Source organism: Protobothrops mucrosquamatus, unplaced genomic scaffold (genome assembly GCF_001527695.2).
Source record: "Protobothrops mucrosquamatus isolate PMUCROS unplaced genomic scaffold, P.Mucros_1.0 scaffold1852, whole genome shotgun sequence".
NCBI classification, from domain to species: Eukaryota; Metazoa; Chordata; class Lepidosauria; order Squamata; family Viperidae; genus Protobothrops; species Protobothrops mucrosquamatus.
In genome coordinates, this window is record NW_015387982.1 from 118214 (window position 1) to 134390 (window position 16177).

A 16177-nucleotide genomic window follows, 5' to 3' on the forward strand; every position below is an offset into this window, starting at 1 on the left:
TGCACCCAGGGGACGGGGCCGACGCAGCAGGGGCTGGTCCCTCGCTGTTTCTAGACGGCCCTGTGGAGCTAAGACTGAGTGCGTTTCAGCGTAGATAGCCACCACAAAATTGTACATTGGCTCCCGGCCGGCCTGGGCCAGGGCCAAGGCAGAGGGGGCCGTTCCCTCACTGTTTCCAGGATGGCTTCGCAGGCCACATGAAACCACTTTGCGGGCCACATCCGGCCCCCGGGCCTTGTGTTTGACATGTCTGCCTTAAATCCTTCAGAGGGACAAATCTAGCCTTTTAGCCCCTCGGCTGCCATTTTAATATTTTGAGGTCCCTTACAGCATGTGAAAATTGGGGATGTCCCTTTGAGTGTGCGGCGTTTATACAGCCCTACACGGGCAGTCCTCGGCTTACCACCACAACTGAGTCCAAAACTTCTGATATTAAGTGAGACATTTGTTAAGCGGGTTTTGCCCCGTTTTTACGACTTCCCTTGCCAGGGTCGTTAAGCGAATCACTGCAGTTGATAAGTCAGTGACACAGCTGTGAAGTGAATCTGGCTTTCCCCCCCCCATTGACTTCGCTTGTCAGACGGTCGTAAAAGGGGGTCACGTCACCCCAAGATGCTGCGACCGTCATAAATAGGAGTCAGTTGTCAAGCGTCCGAATTTTAATCATGCTGTAAAGGTCGTCACTCTGAAAAACGGTCATAAGTCACGTTTTTCAGTGCCGTTGTAACTTTGAGCGTCGCTATATGAACTGTTGTAAGTCAGGCCTGTAGAGATCTACCTGGAATGTGGATAAAGGCCGTTGGGCGGTGCAAATTTCATATATTTTTTTTAAAAAAAAAGAGGGAAGGGAAATAGCAAACGTGTTTAAAACGCAGAGTCGAAAGCGCGCAGTGTAATCCCACACCACAAAAAAACAAAAAACAAAACCCAAAGAGTAAGATAATTGTAGTTTTTAATGATCGTTTCAGGCTAAGTTCTCTGTGCTGAAAATAAGAAAAAACAAACTTTTTTTTTAATTTTTTTTTTTGAAAAAGGAAAGGGGGGAGGGGAAAAAAAGAAGCAAACGAAGGCAGGTAATAAATAAGTTAATAAATAAATAAATAGACGGAGGGCTTGTCTTCTTCCGGTGCCCACAGATTGGAAAAAATAAATCTTCGGAAATTTACACGCCGCGCGGGAAAAAGGAGCTGCTTTTAGTGTCTTCTGAATCCTGAAAGCAAAGAAACGGGGAAAAAAATGGATTAAGAGGGGGAAAAAATCTCATTTGGAGAACTGTTTATGCTGAGGGTCACCGCGTCAATTTGGGGTCCCAAGAAGTGGGACCCTTTGCTTGAGGCCAGGGGCCAAATGCGGGAAACCCTCAACTTACAACTGCAATTGAGCCCAAAATTTATGTTTACTAAGCGAGACATTTGTTCAGTGAATTTTGCCCCGTTTTTACGATCTTTCTGGCCACCGTTGCTAAGCGAATCACTGCAGTGGTTAAGTTAGTAACCCCGTCGTTCAGTGAATCCGGCTTCCCCCCATTGACTTTGCTTGTCGGAAGGTTGCGAAAGGAGGTCACGGACCCTGGGACGCTGCGACCGTCATAAATATGAGTCAGTTGCCGAGCATCTGAATTTTGATCACGTGACCCTTGGGATGCTGTGACTGTTGTAAGTGTGTAAAACGGTCCTAAGTCCCTTTTTTCAGTGGTGTTGCAACTTTCTACATCACTAAATGAACTGTTGTAAGTTGAGGATTACATGCAAATGTTTGTGGTAGATGAAACGATGGGGAGTGTTGTAGTTAACTATTTCAAGTTTACACCTATATTGCCCCCGTTTCCTTCAGTATTTTCTTTTCTCAGAAATGTGAAAGTAGAGTAGAGTAGAGTAGAGTAGAGCAGAGCAGAGCAGAGCAGAGCAGAGCAGAGCAGAGCAGAGTAGAGTAGAGTAGAGTAGAGTAGGAATAGAATAGAATAGAATAGAATAGAATAGAATAGAATAGAATAGAATACGGAATGGAATGGAATGGAATGGAATGGAATGGAATGGAATAGAATAGAATAGAATAGAATAGAATAGAATAGAATAGAATAGAGTACGGAATGGAATGGAATGGAATGGAATGGAATGGAATAGAATAGAATAGAATAGAATAGAATAGAATAGAATAGAATAGAATAGAATAGAATAGAATAGAATAGAGTACGGAATGGAATGGAATGGAATGGAATGGAATGGAATGGAATAGAATAGAATAGAATAGAATAGAATAGAATAGAATAGAATAGAGTATGGAATGGAATGGAATGGAATGGAATGGAATGGAATGGAATGGAACGGAACGGAACGGAACGGAATGGAATAGGAAATAGAATAGAATAGGAAATAGAATGGAATGGAATGGAATGGAATGGAACGCAATGGAACAGAACAGAACAATAGAATAACAGAGTTGGAAGGGACCTTGTAGGTCATCTAGTCCAACCCCCTGCCCAAGCAGGAGATCCTACCCCATTTCTGACAGAGGGCAGTCCACTCTCTTCTTGAAAGCTTCCAGCGTGGGGTGTGTGGGATTCCGCCGAATGGGCTTAATAATAGATGAGAAAATAGCTATCGACTCACCTTTGCATCCCATCCCACTGACGGATCCGATCCGGTCCAACCTTCGGCCGAAGCAGCCCGATTCTCTCAGGCTTTTGGCCGCCTGAATTCCTCGCATGTGTTTCAGCAGAGCCGTCCGGTCGGAGAAGACGGGGAAATCGTCGGCCGCAGACCGATCGTTCAGGTCATCTTCGGCCTGGATCTCAAAGTCTTCAGGATTGCCCTGTAAGTCCTCCATCAAGGCCACTTTCTCCTCCAACGTCTCCAGGAGAGCCTGCGGGGTGGGAATCGAGAAGGTTTGTGTCAGTTGCAGAATGAGGCGGTCAAGTATATTGCAAAAAAAGGGGGGGCATTGTCTTCCTAGATCAGGGGTCCTCCACCTTGGCCACTTTAAGACTGGTGGACTTCAATTCCCAGCTGGCTGAGGAATTCTGGGAATTGAAGTCCACCAGTCTTAAAGTGGCCAAGGTGGAGGACCCCTGTCCTAGACAACTGATGGAGCCTTAAATTTTATTCCCACTGGATACTAGCATCCACATTTTTCTATCCTGCTAAAGATGCTTTTTTTTCCCCAAGAGGCAACTGGACTTACTTTTTTCTCACTTTTTCTCACCCAAAAAGCTTCTTCAGCTCTGACTGGAGGGTGGGGAATGGAAGGACCATCCGGTCAGAGCTAAAGAAGCTTCTTGGATGAGAAGCGAAACGTCTTCCAAGAAAAACAAGAAAGTCTTGTTGCACAGGTGAAAAAAGCACCTTTGGGACAATCCTCCCCTGGATGGCTGAGAATCTCCATCGACACCTGTTAAAAGGTAATTCCAGCTTCGTAAGAGAGGGCCGGTCGGTAGCTCAAAACTCAAAAGTGCACAAAGCAAACTAGAGAAAAATAGAAATGAAACTGGCACTTCTTGGGGCATAGTTGACTGGCCCCAGATGTTGGCTCCCCCCCATCTGAAGGAATAAAAAGAAAACACCTCTTTTTTTCTCAGTTTTGGATCCTTAACTGATGAGGCTGTCTTAAAATAATTTCAAAATGAGGCTCCCAGGCTGTCTTAAAATAATTTCAAGGAAGGCGAATCTGTCTACCTTTCTGGAGTTTCTCCCAATGTTTTTGCAAAACTTCCTTTCTTTACATTGGTGCAGGTCCTGCTTTCTGGAGCCACTGAGAGCAACATCGCTCCTTCCTTTAGAATAACAGATTTGGAAGGGACCTTGGAGGTCTTCTAGTCCAGCCCGCTGCTCAAGCAGCAGAGCCTAGATAGACCATTTCAGATAGATGGTTGTCCAATCTCTTATCTCTGGCTAAACGCACCAGCTTTTTCTGCCGAACGTGCACAGGCTTTGCCATCGTCTACCCGCTTCCAATGGAGTCAGCCAATCTGTGACCTGGGTGTGACTTGAACTGTTCTCCTCTAGGGTAGACTGCTCCTGAACCTGGGTTCCCCCACGAGTAATAGCTCCTGAAAGAATTCTCTCTCTAAGAGGCTTGTGGCTATTACGAGGCAGACGAGCTGGAAGGGACCTCAGAGGTCTTCTAGCCCAGCCCTCTGCTCAAGCAGGAGACCTTATGCCATTTCGGACAAAGTGTTTCAGAGGTGCTTTTTTTTCCAGGAGGCAATTGGACTTTTTTGTTTTCCTTTGAAGACGTTTCGCTTCTCATCCAAGAAGCTTCTTCAGCTCTGACCGGATGGTGGGGAATGGAAGGATTTATACTCCTTGCAGACAGCTGGTCATAGAAGTGTAAATCCTTCCATTCCCCACCATCCGGTCAGAGCTGAAGAAGCTTCTTGGAGGAGAAGCGAAACGTCTTCAAAGAAAAAACAAGAGAGTCCAGTTGCCTTGTGGAAAAAAAGCATCTTTGGGACAACCTCGACCCGGATGACTGAGAATCTCCATAGACATTCAGACGAAATTTTCAGGCAGAATTTCTGCCAGTGCCTATTGGATAAACCTCAAGTCCAGATGGATCCCAAGGACCGCGTTCTCTTACCTCCATGTTGGCGAGCTCCTCGGCCGGGCTGAGGCCATGGATGGGGTGAGCCGCCGGACGCTGGAAGCAGAGGAAAAACACCAAGGAGACAACGGTGAGGAGCGAGCCCTTAGCATCCATTCTCGGAGATCAGAGTCGGCTGTTTTCAGAGGTGGCTTCCTGGTCTTCTCCCTCAGATCTGGTGCTCTCCTTTCTCCCGCGAGGTCTTATATACCCTTCGGAAGGCAGCTCCACTTTCCTGGGTTATCTGGAGCGCATTCCAGCGCTGTCGCTGGCATGCTGCATTTTCCAAGAGAAGATTCCCTTTATTAGGTGTCACGGGGCAGCGGCTGTTTTCAGAGGCATGCGAGTCACAAGTCAATGATTTCATGTTGCCGGACCTCAGCATCGAATACCACGAGCCGAGATTACACACCATCCCTGGCTGGGCATTCTTCAGATTTTCTCCCCTTTTCAGGTCGATGGCCTTTGCGGGAAGACGGTCTTTCATTTTTCCCAAGCGGGGCAAACGGCGTCCCAGAGAAACTGCCTTGTATAGAAAAGGCACAAAGGAAGGCAGACATTTTGGTGTCTAACATAAACATCATTTATTGCTACCCTATATGGCCTACGGAGAGCACTTTCTGCCCCCCAAATATTGGGGCTTTTTTTTCTCTCTGCGAGTTTTGATTTTGATAGTTGTCAAGTTGTTTGTTCCTCCAACACAAGTTGTAGGCACAAAGCACGCAGCCCACCGAACCTGAAGCGAGCCATTTTGTGATCCGTTGAACCATGAAAACTACAAAGCAAGATTAGTTAGTTGTTCACACACAGACGTGTACAAACTAGGAACCCAGCTGCTTCCGAACGCTTGAGGGAAATTGCTTCTCTTTGCAGGTAGAGTGCTTCTGAAGATGGAGGATCTGATCTTGATAGCATGTGTGTGCTTGTGAATTGTGTATAAAAAGCCTGCAAGGTATTGTGGGGGGGGGGGGGAAATAAGATTTGTTTTCCTTCTTCTTCCAGTGATTGAATTTGTACATGCTCAGCCATCACATGCTATCTTTCTTTCTGTGCCGAACTCAAGTGTGAGAATGTGGCCCCTGTGGTTTTTGTCTCAACTGAACGGCTGAGAATCTCCAAGAAATCAAACGTAGGAAATAATCCCAGCTCAGTGAATGAATCCACCCAGTACAGAAATCCTTGCCACCTGATGGGTGTTGACGCCCACCCAGACTGAGGTTCTTAGGATCAATACCAGCAACTGGGAAACGTGTCCGGGAGAACAATTCATTTACCACTCTAGGTGTGTTTAATGGAAGATGAAAATGGTGTTGTTCCCAATTTTCTGCTATCGTAAGCCGCTGCGCGAGGGGATGGCCTTCCGCGCTCAAAGGCAGTCAACCGCTAAATGTCAGTGTCGGAGGGACTAAGCAAGGGAACTGGAAAAGAGCAAAGAAAACCTTGCAGTAGCTCATTAATTTCTACCAACGGGCTTCCGGGGTCGAGGTCAGCTTTGACCTTGAGGGAGAAAAGGCCTAGTGGCCTTGGAGGTCAAGGGGGAAAAAAATCCGGTCGGAGCTGGACAGAGAAGGAAACCCAAGGAGTGTGTGTGTGTGTATGAGTTGCTGTCCACAGTGCTGAACCCACTCATCTATATATCACTGCCTTGCAACTCGCTCAGAGCCTAGCAAGCATCACCCAGACCTGTTGAGGTGCACAAGGAGATGTGAGAACTTGGTCGTTCTGTGCCCTCCAGATTGGCCACATCTAGTTGGAACTCACCAATGGACGTCTGGACACTTCCCTTTTTGTAAGGCAGTTGCTTTCCAGGACTCTTCCCCTCCCCTCCGTCAGACAAAAACCCAAGACTCCGTTTCTACAAAACATTTATTGACGCTCGTGACAATCAGATTTGGCCCCCGCGATAGGGGCAAAAAGGGTCTCCAGGACTGGAGGGACAACCGTTGAATATTGATAGCCTGAATGTCGAATTGAGGAACTCGTACTGAATATTAAAGGGTTTTCTACAATATTTAGACAGCGTGGAAAACGGAGCGCATCTTTTCGCAGGGGATGGAAAGGAGGTGATGTTTCTTTCCAGGTGTTGAACAGTTCGTATCGAGGACCTTGCTATCCGTTTACTTCTGGAGGAAGACATTGTTGAAGAAGTTGTGAAGTTCAGCTTCTCCGTCTCCTCCAGGGACCTGAAACAGAAAGTTAAAAAAGGAATGGGTGAAGGGGTTCCATCTTTCCCGAAGATGGCAAAAATCCACATTTTTAGATTCCCCAAATCCCGTTTCTGCTTATGAGAAGCCATCCCAGAATACAGAAAAGAATAGATAAGGGATGCAGAATCCTTACAGGCTGAAGGGCCCTTTGGGTGAGCAGTTTAACATGGAAGCGAACGAAGCTGAGTGATATGGTAACACTCCCACCTTGGAAAGCAGAAGCAGAATTCAACAGGTAGAGCTGAGGCCTTGAAGAACATCTAGTCTACCTTTGTAGAATCCAACAGGTAGAGCTGAGGCCTTGAAGAACATCTAGTCTACCTTTGTAGAATTCAACAGGTAGAGCTGAGGCCTTGAAGAACATCTAGTCTACCTTTGTAGAATTCAACAGGTAGAGCTGAGGCCTTGAAGAACATCTAGTCTACCTTTGTAAGAACCTCATGCAGAACTTGTCGTTCCCCTGTTAAGTTTCTCCTACGGTGACTTTCCACCAGAATTGTCCCTTCCTGCAACTTATAACTCAACTGGAAATTGAATTTTGGAACCCAAATTCTTATTTGTCCCTTTCTGGATTCTAGAAGAGTTGTGGATTCTGTCACCCTTCTCCTGCTTTGGGGAGGAGAAAAAAAAAACCACACGTAGCATGCATTATTATGCCTCAGATGTTTTAATTCTCGCTTTTTGAACCTGGAGTGGTTTCCCTGACGGTTATTTCTTTCTTTGGATTCATTTTGCAAAACTGGCGAAGGAATACACAAGCAACTGAGTTTTCCTGGAGAGACTAGACCATTTTCATCCCAGTTTTAAGATTTAGAAAATCTTAATTTAGAAAAGGGTCACGGGGAGCAGAGGGCGCTCCACCCCGCTGGGGGCAGATATTAGACACAAAGGCAGTTGTTGGAACGTTTTCTCCCCTGGTGTGGTTGGTTCAGAGTGGTTCTTTTGTGTGTGGCCTGTGTGTGTGGGGTGTTTGAACAGCCCTACATTGTGAAACTCTTAAAAGGGACCTACGGGGTTTGTAGGGCTTGCAGCCGAGTCCCGTCTGGGTCCCGATCCGATCGAGCCTGATTCCGAAACATCCGGAGAAGTGTCTCCTGGAGGCCACCAGGAATTTCCTCCACTGTGCCTGAGAGAGGGAATCCTGAAGTTTGGGCAGGTGGGAAGGGATCATCTCGGCGCCTTCGAGGTCAGGATAATCGCCATCTTCATTTGCACCGCCGGTTTCGTAGTCGGAAGGTTCCAGATCCTCCTCCTGCTGGATTTTTTCTCGCAGCCGATCCAGGAGGTGCTAAAAATGGGAGAGGGCGGGAAAAAAAAACGGGAACATTCTTAAAACAGAAATCTCTTTCTCTCTCTCTGGATTTATCCCTGCACCATCAAAGCCCTGTGGAAAGCCTCGTTTTGTTGCTGAGCTGTTTCCTACTTATAGTAATTGAATGAGATTCTAGTCCTCATGGTTCTAGGTTTGTTTACAAGAAGGTGGCAGAAGACTGCCTTATACATATAATAATAATAATAATAATAATAATAATAATAATAATAATAATAATAATAATAATAATAATAATAATAATAATAATAGTAAAGTTGGAAGGGACCTTGGAGGACATCTAGTCCAACCCCCTGCTCAGGCAGGAAACCCTATACCATTTCAGATCAAGGGCTCTCCAGTCTCTTCTTAAAAACCTTAAACCATCTACATCACGGTTGGCAGATGCTCTGCTTCAAGATTGGGAGATCTCGTGAGATCCACCCGGATTTTCAGCAAACTGGAGATCTCCGATCAGCAAATGCCTCTATTTTATTTGCGTATTGATTTGTATTTCCTGTTGCTTAACCGCCCATCTCTCTCGGAGGTGTCTCGCACCCTCAACTCCACGCTGTCCCCCAGGCAGAGAAGCCCTCCCTACCTCTTACCTGCAGAGCCTGCAGATCTTGGCCAGAGGGACTCCACGTCACTGGATGAGCCCAGCCCGGCCCGGCCGGCAGAAACCCCATGAGCAAAGTGAAGGAACAAGTCAGAACTAGGCGGCCCATCTTGTTGGCTGTGTCCCAAGGCCTCGGTGGTGTTTGTGGGACGGCAAAGGAAGGAAGGCGCTTGGTTTTATAAGGCCCTGGCAAGGAGCGTTCTCTCTGCTTCAAGCCGGCTGGGCTCCGGTGACAAAGGGCACCGATCTTGATAAGGAAACTGGTTCTAACTAGCCCGGCGAGCGGCCGAGAGTTTAGGCAAAGCTGCCTTTGCTACTCACCCCCTCCTCATCCAGGGAAAGCAATTACACTGATGTTGTTGAGCGGCCAGCACACGGCTGCCATTAAATCTTGCAGCCCGGGGCCAGGAGATGTGCCTCAGCTTCCCCTGTCCTGGCGGGCCTCAGACACACACACACACACACACACACACACACACACACACACACACACACACACACAGAGAGAGAGAGAGAGAGAGAGAGAGACCTTCTCCATGAAGGGAGTTGTGTGTGCTTGGATCTATCACATTGGCCTGCTGGGTGCTTGGACGTTCCTTGTCCAGTTTGTGCTCATGACAGGCCGCAGGAAGAAGATGCACTGAAACAAACTAGAATAGAATAGGATATATAATAGAATAGAATATAGAATACAGAATAGAATAGAATAGAATAGAATAGAATAGAATAGAATAGAATAGAATAGAATAGAATAGAATAGAATATAGAATAGAATAGAATAGAATAGAATAGAATAGAATAGAATAGAATAGAATATAGAATAGAATAGAATAGAATAGAATATAGAATAGAATATAGAATAGAATAGAATAGAATAGAATAGAATAGAATAGAATAGAATAGAATAGAATAGAATATCTTTATTGTCATTATGTAACTCACAACGAAATTAAGTGAGAAATTAAGTACAGGAGGGACGATTGATCCTGGAATGTTTTAAGAAGTTGGCCAGTGCTTTTTCCACCCAGAGCAATGGTTTATAACTCTGCAGCCTCCACAGTAGCCAACATCTTCTGTTATTTAATGGAATAACAGAATTGGAAGGGGCCTTGAAGGTCATCTAGTCCAACCCCCTGCTCAGGCAGGAAACCCTATACCATTTCGGACAAACGGCTGTACAGTTTCTTCTTAAAAACCTCCAGTGTTGGAGCATTCACCGCTTCTGGAGGCAGGTTGTTCCACTGATTAATTGTTCTAACTGTCAGGAAGTTTCTCCTTAGTTCCAGGTTGCTTCTCTCCTTGCTTAGTTTCCATCCGTTGCTTCTTGTCCTGCCTTCAGGGGCTTTGGAGAATAGCTTGACTCCCTCTTCTTTGGGGCAGCCCCTGAGATACTGGAAGGCTGCTCTCATGTCCCCCCTGGTCCTTCTTTTCACTAGATTTGACATCCCCAATTCCTGCAACTGTTTATCATATGTTTTAGTCTCCAGTTCTCTAATCATCTTTGCTGCTCTTTTCTGCACTTTCCAGAGTCTCAACGTTTTGTGTGTGTGTGTGTGTGTGTGTGTACGTACAAAGATTTATGGCAAGCTTAGGCTCTCCACGAGAATCTGAACGCCAGGTTGTCCTCGCCTTACGACCGCAACCGAGCCCAACATTTTATGTTGCTAAGCGAGACGTCGCTTTAAGTGAGTTTTGCCCCCATTTTACGACTTTTCTTACCACGTTTGCTGAGGGAATCGGGGCGGTGGCTAAGTGAGCCACGTGGCCATTAAGCAAACCTGCTTTCCCCGTTGAGTTTGCTTGTGAGGAGGGGATCACCTGACATGCACACACACACACACACACACACACACACACCGGGACACTGCAGCCGTCATAAATGTGAGTCAGTGGCTGCAACAGCCATTAAGTGTGAAAAGCAGTCTTAAGTCCCTTTTTTCAGTGCTGTTGTAAGTTTGAATGTCACTAAGTGAACTGTTGTAAGTCGAGGACTACCTGTACTAACAGTCAAGGAAAATGAGCAGGGGTTAAGAACAGAAAGAATTCAAGGTGGGCTGGACTTAAGATCACTTGTGGGCATCCAGGGACTGAAGACCGGTGACCCCTTTGACCCCCACCTCCCTCGGGCTCAGCCGGGTCATCTCCTACATCTGACCTCTCGGGTGCATTGGAGGGCCCTCTGTCGATGCTCAGAGGCCTTTCCTTCAGGCTTGAAGCTCCCCTCTGAAGCTTTCATGTTCTGCTTGATTCTGGCGGAATGGGGGAGACCTGCAGCGATTCTCATGAATTCAAAATGGGGAGGAAAAAAGTCTGTGTGGGGGGGGAGTGTTTGGCGGTTTCTATGGATCCAGCTGTTCTTTCTGGGGGTCCCGTTGCCCCTCCGTTGCCCCCCCCACTCCCTTCTACCTGTTTTCACGGAGGAGGCTCCGTTCTCTGTCATCTCCAGCCTGGTCGAGCTTCAAAGGGCGCGTTCATTATTTCTATGCTAATGGAATTAACAGGCGGGCTAGCCAGGCAGATTTATTTTAATTAGAAGCGCCTTTTATGTGTGCAGTGGAAAAAAAAAACAACCTTCTCCGTGGCTGGCCAGCCCTTTTGTTTTAATTGAGGGTTTTCCGCCAGGGTTTTCATTTCCTTGGGTGAATTTGGGCCAGGTGTGGCTCAAAAGGATACTTTGAAGATCCAGAAAAAGCAAGAAAGGGGTGGGAAAATAAAATTTGGACCTAGGTGGAAACGTGGATGGAAGAGGTGGGATTTAAACCAGAAGTTGCAATTGCAAAAGGTTAAGATTACGGAAGGGTCTGCTAAGCCAAAGCAGAAACAATGATCTGGTTCTAAACAGAAGTCATCACCGGTGGACAAAATTAAACTTAACAAAATAATCAAATTTATTATTTGATCACACACACACACACACACATACACACACACACAAATTGTTTTTGAGGAATCTTAAGATTAAATGGAGCCATGTGCAAAATGAGGACTTGGGAGGCAGAGCCTGTTGTTCCTTGAGCCATCCTTTTCAAGCTGCTAGTCCTCAGCACCCATCTGTCAACAGATATTTTAATTGCGTAAATATGCGAGCATGTTTTGTGCACGGGTACGCACACATTTGTATCCCAGCCTTCTTGCAGTGACTTCAGGAGTGTTGTTCAAGGAAGCTAACAAAATAATCAGGTTTTCCCCCCCTCTCTGTTTTTAAAAAATCCTGATAAATGGAGCCATGTGCACAAAATGAGAACTTGGGAGGCAGAGCCCAGTGTTCCTCGAGCCAGCCTTGCCAAGCTGCTAGTCCTCAGCGTCCACCTGTCAACAGATATTTTAATGGCGTAAATATGCGAGTATGTTTTGTGCATTCAGTACTATGCACACACTCGCATCCCAGCCTTCTTGCAGTGACTTCCAAGGATTGTTGTGTGTTCAGGGGAAGCAAGTCTGTCTTGCCAATTATATCTCTGCATTTATTGATTTATTTTCCTCTTTCCAAAGGTATTGTGTTTGTTCTTTGCCTATCACTTTTATGTTTCTGTTAGCGAGGTGGCCACCAACTGCAATTGTCAAGTTTGAAAAACCTTCAGCTCTCCCAGAAGCATCCAATTAATGAAGTTTGCATTGTATGGAAACTTCTGGTTCGATTTATGTCTTAGCATAATTCTCATTTTGGGGGGCTGGGGGTTATAGACGGGAGCTTAGTGGCTGCTTCAAATTATCTATAAGGAAGCAAGAGAGGCTGGGGACCCAGTGAAGGAACATTTTCGCTCTTGTGCAGCATCCGTTTCTCCCTCTCTTGAATCCCTCCATCCCTGGAACACGATTTTTTTTTCCTTCCCCCCAGAGGGACACAAAGTCACTTTCTCGTATCTCTGGATCTGCCAGAATTATGTTCCCCAGCCCAGGAGTTTCCCCCAGTTCTGCATCACAGGATTTTGCTCGCCCCATTTTTAACCTCCTAAACCTGACCTCTCACGGTACTAGCACGTTTTGGTGGGTGGGCAGGCTGTGGGTGATGGAGTTTGTAGTGCGGCCTGTCCAGAAGGTAGGCAGTGTTGAAACAGTCATGTCTTCCGAGCTGAGAAGGAATATTCCCTTCTCTTAAAAATAAATCCCTTTAAATGTATTAAAAATGGATTTTTAAGATGGTTTTTTCCCGACAGGTGGTTTTTGAGTTACAGCCATTTGTTTAGGGACCGTTCAAAGTTACAACCGCACTGGAAAAAAGTGACTTAGAACCATTTTTCACACTTAACGACCGTGGTCACGTGATCAAAATTCGGACTCTTGGCAACTGATTCGTATTTACGACGGACGCAACGTCCCCGGGGTCATGTGATTCCCCCTTTTGTGACCGTCTGACAAGCAAAGTCAATGGGGGGGAAGCCGGATTCACTTAACAACCGTGTTCCTCACTTAACAACTGTGGGGGACTCATTTAACAATTGTGACAAGAAAAGTCATAAAGCGGGCAGAACTCACTTAACTGTCTTGCTTAGCAACATAAATTATTGGCCGTCAATCAAGTTCTACTCTGTAATTTCGGTAAAGCTTTCTTTCAGGATAATTTTCCAGCATCTGATTTGGTTTGATGACTGAGCAGAATATACCAGCAGCCCCATCCTATCTGTGCCCCATGGGTATTGTTATCCAGTACTTCCTGAGAGAACTGGATTATGCTGCTCTGATTGTTCTTTTTTAAGAAAGAAAGAAAGGAAGGAAGGAAGGAAGGAAGGAAGGAAGGAAGGAAGGAAGGAAGGAAGGAAGGAAGGAAGGAAGGAAGGAAAAAGAAAGAAAGAAAGAAAGATAAAGAATAAAGAAAGAAAGAAAGAAAGAAAGAAAGAAAGAAAGAAAGAAAGAAAAAAGAAAGAAAGAAAAGAAGGAAGGGAAGGAAGGAAAGAAGAAAGAAAGACAGAAAGAAGGAAGGAAGGGAGAAAGAAAGAAAAAAAGAAAAAGAAAGAAAGAAAGAAAGAAAGAAAGAAAAAAGAAAGAAAGAAAGAAAAGGGAAAGGAAAGAAAGAAGAAAGAAAGAGAAAGAAGGAAGGAAGGAAGAAAGAAAGAAAGAGAGAGAGAGAAAGAAAGAAAGAAAGAAAGAAAGAAAGAAAGAAAGAAAGAAAGAAAGAAAGAAAGAAAGAAAGAAAGAAAGAAAGAAAGATTCTCACTGATTGTTTTGGTTTAAACGGGGAAGCCAAAAGAAGTTCTGGAAACAGAACAAATTACAAAATCTAATATATTTGAGTATCGCAAGTATGCATTTTTTGGCATGGATAGCCCAATCACTACTGAAGGACATGGAACAAACAACAGGAGAGCGCCTGATAAATGAAACACCAAGCTAAAAAATTTCTTGGAACTGCTGAAAGGAAGAAGGCTCCGCACCCATTTGCCCCACTCAGGTGACCCTGAGGACACAGACCAACCCCCAAGTGGCCTCAACGACTCTCTAAAAGGATGCAAATGACCGGCTGTCTGTAAGGAGTATAAATCCTTCCATTCCCCAACATCCGGTCAGAATCTGAGGAAGCTTCTTGGAGGAGAAGCGAAATATCTTCAAAGAAACAGAAGAAAGTCCAGTTGCCTCGTGAAAAAAGCATCTTTGGGACAACCATGGCCTGGATGATGGAGAATCTCCATAGACAAAAATCAAGCTGGTTTTTTTAAAGAGATGCTTGTGAGGAGCCCCCCCCCCCCCAAAGAAGCAGTTCGCATTTCCTGTGTGTGGAGGCTCTACTGCGTGCTGAGGGGTCCCTCCTTCCTCGGTGAAAACGAGCCGTATGAAGGGTGCTCACTCGTCCTGAATCTGGTTTCCAAAGACTCAACTTGTGCACGTGTGAATTAAACCATTTGGGGAGGGGAGACGACGTTTGAAGGGGCCGGCTTGACGATGCTGTGTTGACGATGAGGGGCTGGGGAAGAAGCCGCCGGGGGTCTCGGCGGGAAAGCCTGTGCAGAAAAAAGACCTACAACTGAGCCCAAAATTTATGTTGCTAAGTGAAACATGTGTTTCTTTTATTTGTTTATTTGTTTGTTTGTTTATTTATTTAATAGATAAAATACAAAGAAAAATAGAAATAAGAAATGAGGGGGAGAAAAAAGGAAAAAAGGTGTGAGCTACAAGGGGAAAACTTTTTAGCAAGGTACAAGATGTGAAACATTTGTTAAGTGCCCCATTTTACGACTTTCCTTGCCCCGGTTGTTAAGTGAATCTGGCTTCCCCAAGTAGTAAATTCATTCTTTCTCTTTCTTTCTTTCTTTCTTTCTTTCTTTCTTTCTTTCTTTCTTTCTTTCTTTCTTTCTTTCTTTCTTCTTTCTTCTTTCTTTCTTTCTTTTTTCTCTTCTTTTTTCATTTCGTTTAAGGTATGAGAAACGTAAAAGCATTGGGATGGCTTGTATGAGGAAAAAGACTTAAACACTTAACTGTAATTAACTCTTAAGGTAATCTTAACAGGAAAAAATGTCTTTTGAACACTGCGGGGGGGAAAACAAATTTAAATAATTACTTTAAAAACAGGATCTATGACAAGGGGATTAAGATGATTAATTGGAAAAGAAGATTTATATCGATGTGGTTGTTACTCGTGGAAATACTAGAAAAATGTCTATGTTGAATTTTTATCTATTAAGACGACTAAGAAATGTACTAATTTAAGGTTGATAAAAGAGAAGATTATTGCAAGAAGGGAAAATCAAGGTAGGTTATTAGGCGGAGTATGGAATTATAGAAATTAATGGTTACTGATTGTTTGTAAATATAAACCCAGACAATATTAATGATGATTATGTTAAAAAAAAATCAATAAAATATATTGAAAATAAAAAAGAAAGAAAATGTATGTCAGAAGGCCGCCAAAGGGGATCACGTGACCCGGGGGATGCTGCGACCGTCATAAATACGAGTCAGTTGCCAAGCATCTGAATTTTGGCCACGTGACCCGGGGGAGGCTGCGATGGTCGTAAGGGTGAAAAACGGTCCTAAGTCCCTTTTTTTCAGTGCCGTTGTAACTCTGAACGGTCACTAAATGAACCGTTGCACGTGTAGTTGAAATCCTCGTGTGGCTAAGGCTAGCGCTGGGTTTGGCTCAGATCTGAGCAGGACGATCCAGGCAGAGCTGGCTCCGTTCTCGCAAGGAGACCCCCAGGAGCCCCTCTGGAGAACTGGCAGTCCTCCCTCAGTCTCTCGGTTGGAAGAAAAGAGTAGAGCCAGAGCAGGGACTCCGACAGAGAGGCCGTGGGGAGCCTCCCTCTGTTCACGGGGGGGGGGGGGTGTCTCTGCACCAGGAATGTAGCAGGCAGAGGCGCCCCAGAAACAGCCCCACTCCTGGTCCGGCGGCAGGAGATAAGAACTTTTTCTCTGAAGAAAGTAAGTTGCTAGTCCTCAAGGTCTGAAGTGACTGGAACACTTTAAGCCGGATCGCTGGAACTGATTCCTGACCCTGAGTGACAGCCAGTCTGCCTGGACTGAAGCTGGACT

The 16177-nt window shown here is 45.2% G+C and overlaps 1 protein-coding gene across 1 annotated transcript; it reads right to left on the reverse strand.

Moving 5' to 3' along the window:
• Window positions 1-1193: 1193 nt before the first annotated feature.
• LOC107294166 (natriuretic peptides A-like) lies at window positions 1194-4695 on the reverse strand. Its single transcript, XM_015823375.1, has 3 exons — window positions 4576-4695; window positions 2610-2862; window positions 1194-1210 (listed from the first exon to the last, which is right to left on the reverse strand). The coding sequence occupies exons 1-3, from the start codon at window positions 4693-4695 to the stop codon at window positions 1194-1196; spliced, it is 390 nt and encodes a 129-aa protein (XP_015678861.1).
• Window positions 4696-16177: the final 11482 nt, after the last annotated feature.

Bases quoted from the DNA above. Each gene is read 5' to 3' on its own strand.
- LOC107294166 (XM_015823375.1), bottom strand. From the start codon at position 4,695: ATGGATGCTAAGGGCTCGCTCCTCACCGTTGTCTCCTTGGTGTTTTTC. The intron at 2,863-4,575 runs GTAAGAGAACGC...CCCACCCCGCAG, and splicing joins AGGAGCTCGCCAACATGGAG to GCTCTCCTGGAGACGTTGGA.